Source organism: Propithecus coquereli, unplaced genomic scaffold, assembly GCF_000956105.1.
Source record: "Propithecus coquereli isolate 6110/MARCELLA unplaced genomic scaffold, Pcoq_1.0 Scaffold47, whole genome shotgun sequence".
Classification (NCBI taxonomy): domain Eukaryota; kingdom Metazoa; phylum Chordata; class Mammalia; order Primates; family Indriidae; genus Propithecus; species Propithecus coquereli.
In genome coordinates, this window is record NW_012150507.1 from 5,767,115 (window position 1) to 5,768,496 (window position 1,382).

The following is a 1,382-nucleotide window of genomic DNA, read 5'->3' on the forward strand; positions in this document are numbered from 1 at the left end:
TGCTCAGGCTTGTTTCGAACTCCTGAGCTCCAACAATCCGCCCACCTCGGCCTCCCAGAGAGCTAGTTTCCTACCTTTCTATGCTTCAGTATTTTGAGCCAAAAGGAAGAAAATAACCCAATAATCTATACGTAGCCCATTAATTAAAATCAATGAATTACTAAACTTTCACTATTGCTTTCTAAACTTAGTGAATTAACAGACATTCAGAAAAACTTTACATTAGCAAAATTTTTAATATTTTCTGAGTAACAAAAATGCCATATATCTTGTCTGTTCTTGAAAGAAGAAAATTAATTTACACAGACTAGGCTGGTATGCCACTTAAAAATAATTCTTATGTGAAACTTTTGGCATAATTCAATTTAAATGTGCATTCAAATTTGATTCAAGTCGGGATGTATCTATAGAGAAAATGACATACTGATGAAGATTTCTTATCTTTTATAAGAATTAGAGCAGATCATTTAACAACTAAATGTAACAGCCATGATGACAGTATACTGCTAAGAGCACAGACTGGAGCCAGATTGCCTGGGTTTGAACCCTTAGCTGCAGAATTTACTGGCGAGGTAAACTTGAGGAAGTGAACTATTTGACCTCTCTGTACCTCAATTTAAAATAAAGATAGGCTGGGTGTGGTGGCTCATGCCTATAATCCCAGAATTTTGGGAGGCTAAGGAAGGAGGGTTGCTTGAGCCCAGGAGTTCAAGGCTGCAGTTAGCTATGACTGTGCCACTGCACTCCAGCCTGGGTGACAGAGCTAGACCCTGTCTCTTAAAAAAATAAATAAAATAAAGATAATATCTACTTCATTGGGTTGCTGGAAGGATTAAATGAATTTATACATAAATAAGTTATATACAAAATAGATAATTTGCATATAGCAAATAGACAGTATTTATGAAATAAATCAGTTAACACGAGACATTTGTTAGAGGAAATTACATTATTACATATGAAGTATCTGGCATTTGGTAAGCACAAAGAAAATGTTAGTATTAAAAGTAACATCTCTTTAATACAAAAATATTTCAAATTTCTGGATGCAACTATAAAATCTACTCACCTCATCTACAATAACATGAGACACATTAGTTAGAAGACCGTCTTCCTGAAGTTTCCTTAGCAAAACGCCTGTTGTACAATAGAGTAACCTGGTAGATTCACAAGCTCGAGATTCCATTCGGATCTGATATCCACACAGAGAATTCTGAAGGAAGAATACAAGGCCTTAGATTCTCCCAAGTAATCCAGGAAATAAGCTTTAAAAAGTAAAGCACAGGTGCTGATCTTGCTACTATATGGAGCAGTCTAAGCAAATCTAGTGCATTTTATTACAACATATTAGTAATAAATACTTGCATTTAATTTATTAAATT

The 1,382-nt window shown here is 34.6% G+C and overlaps 1 protein-coding gene across 1 annotated transcript in view; it reads right to left on the reverse strand.

Moving 5' to 3' along the window:
* DHX29 (DEAH (Asp-Glu-Ala-His) box polypeptide 29) overlaps window positions 1-1,382 on the reverse strand; it is a 52,344-nt gene that overhangs the window by 22,570 nt on the left and 28,392 nt on the right. Inside the window, exon 10 of the mRNA XM_012655265.1 lies at window positions 1,070-1,213. Coding sequence (XP_012510719.1) covers window positions 1,070-1,213 — 144 coding nt within the window. The remainder of the gene's footprint in view (window positions 1-1,069; window positions 1,214-1,382) is intronic.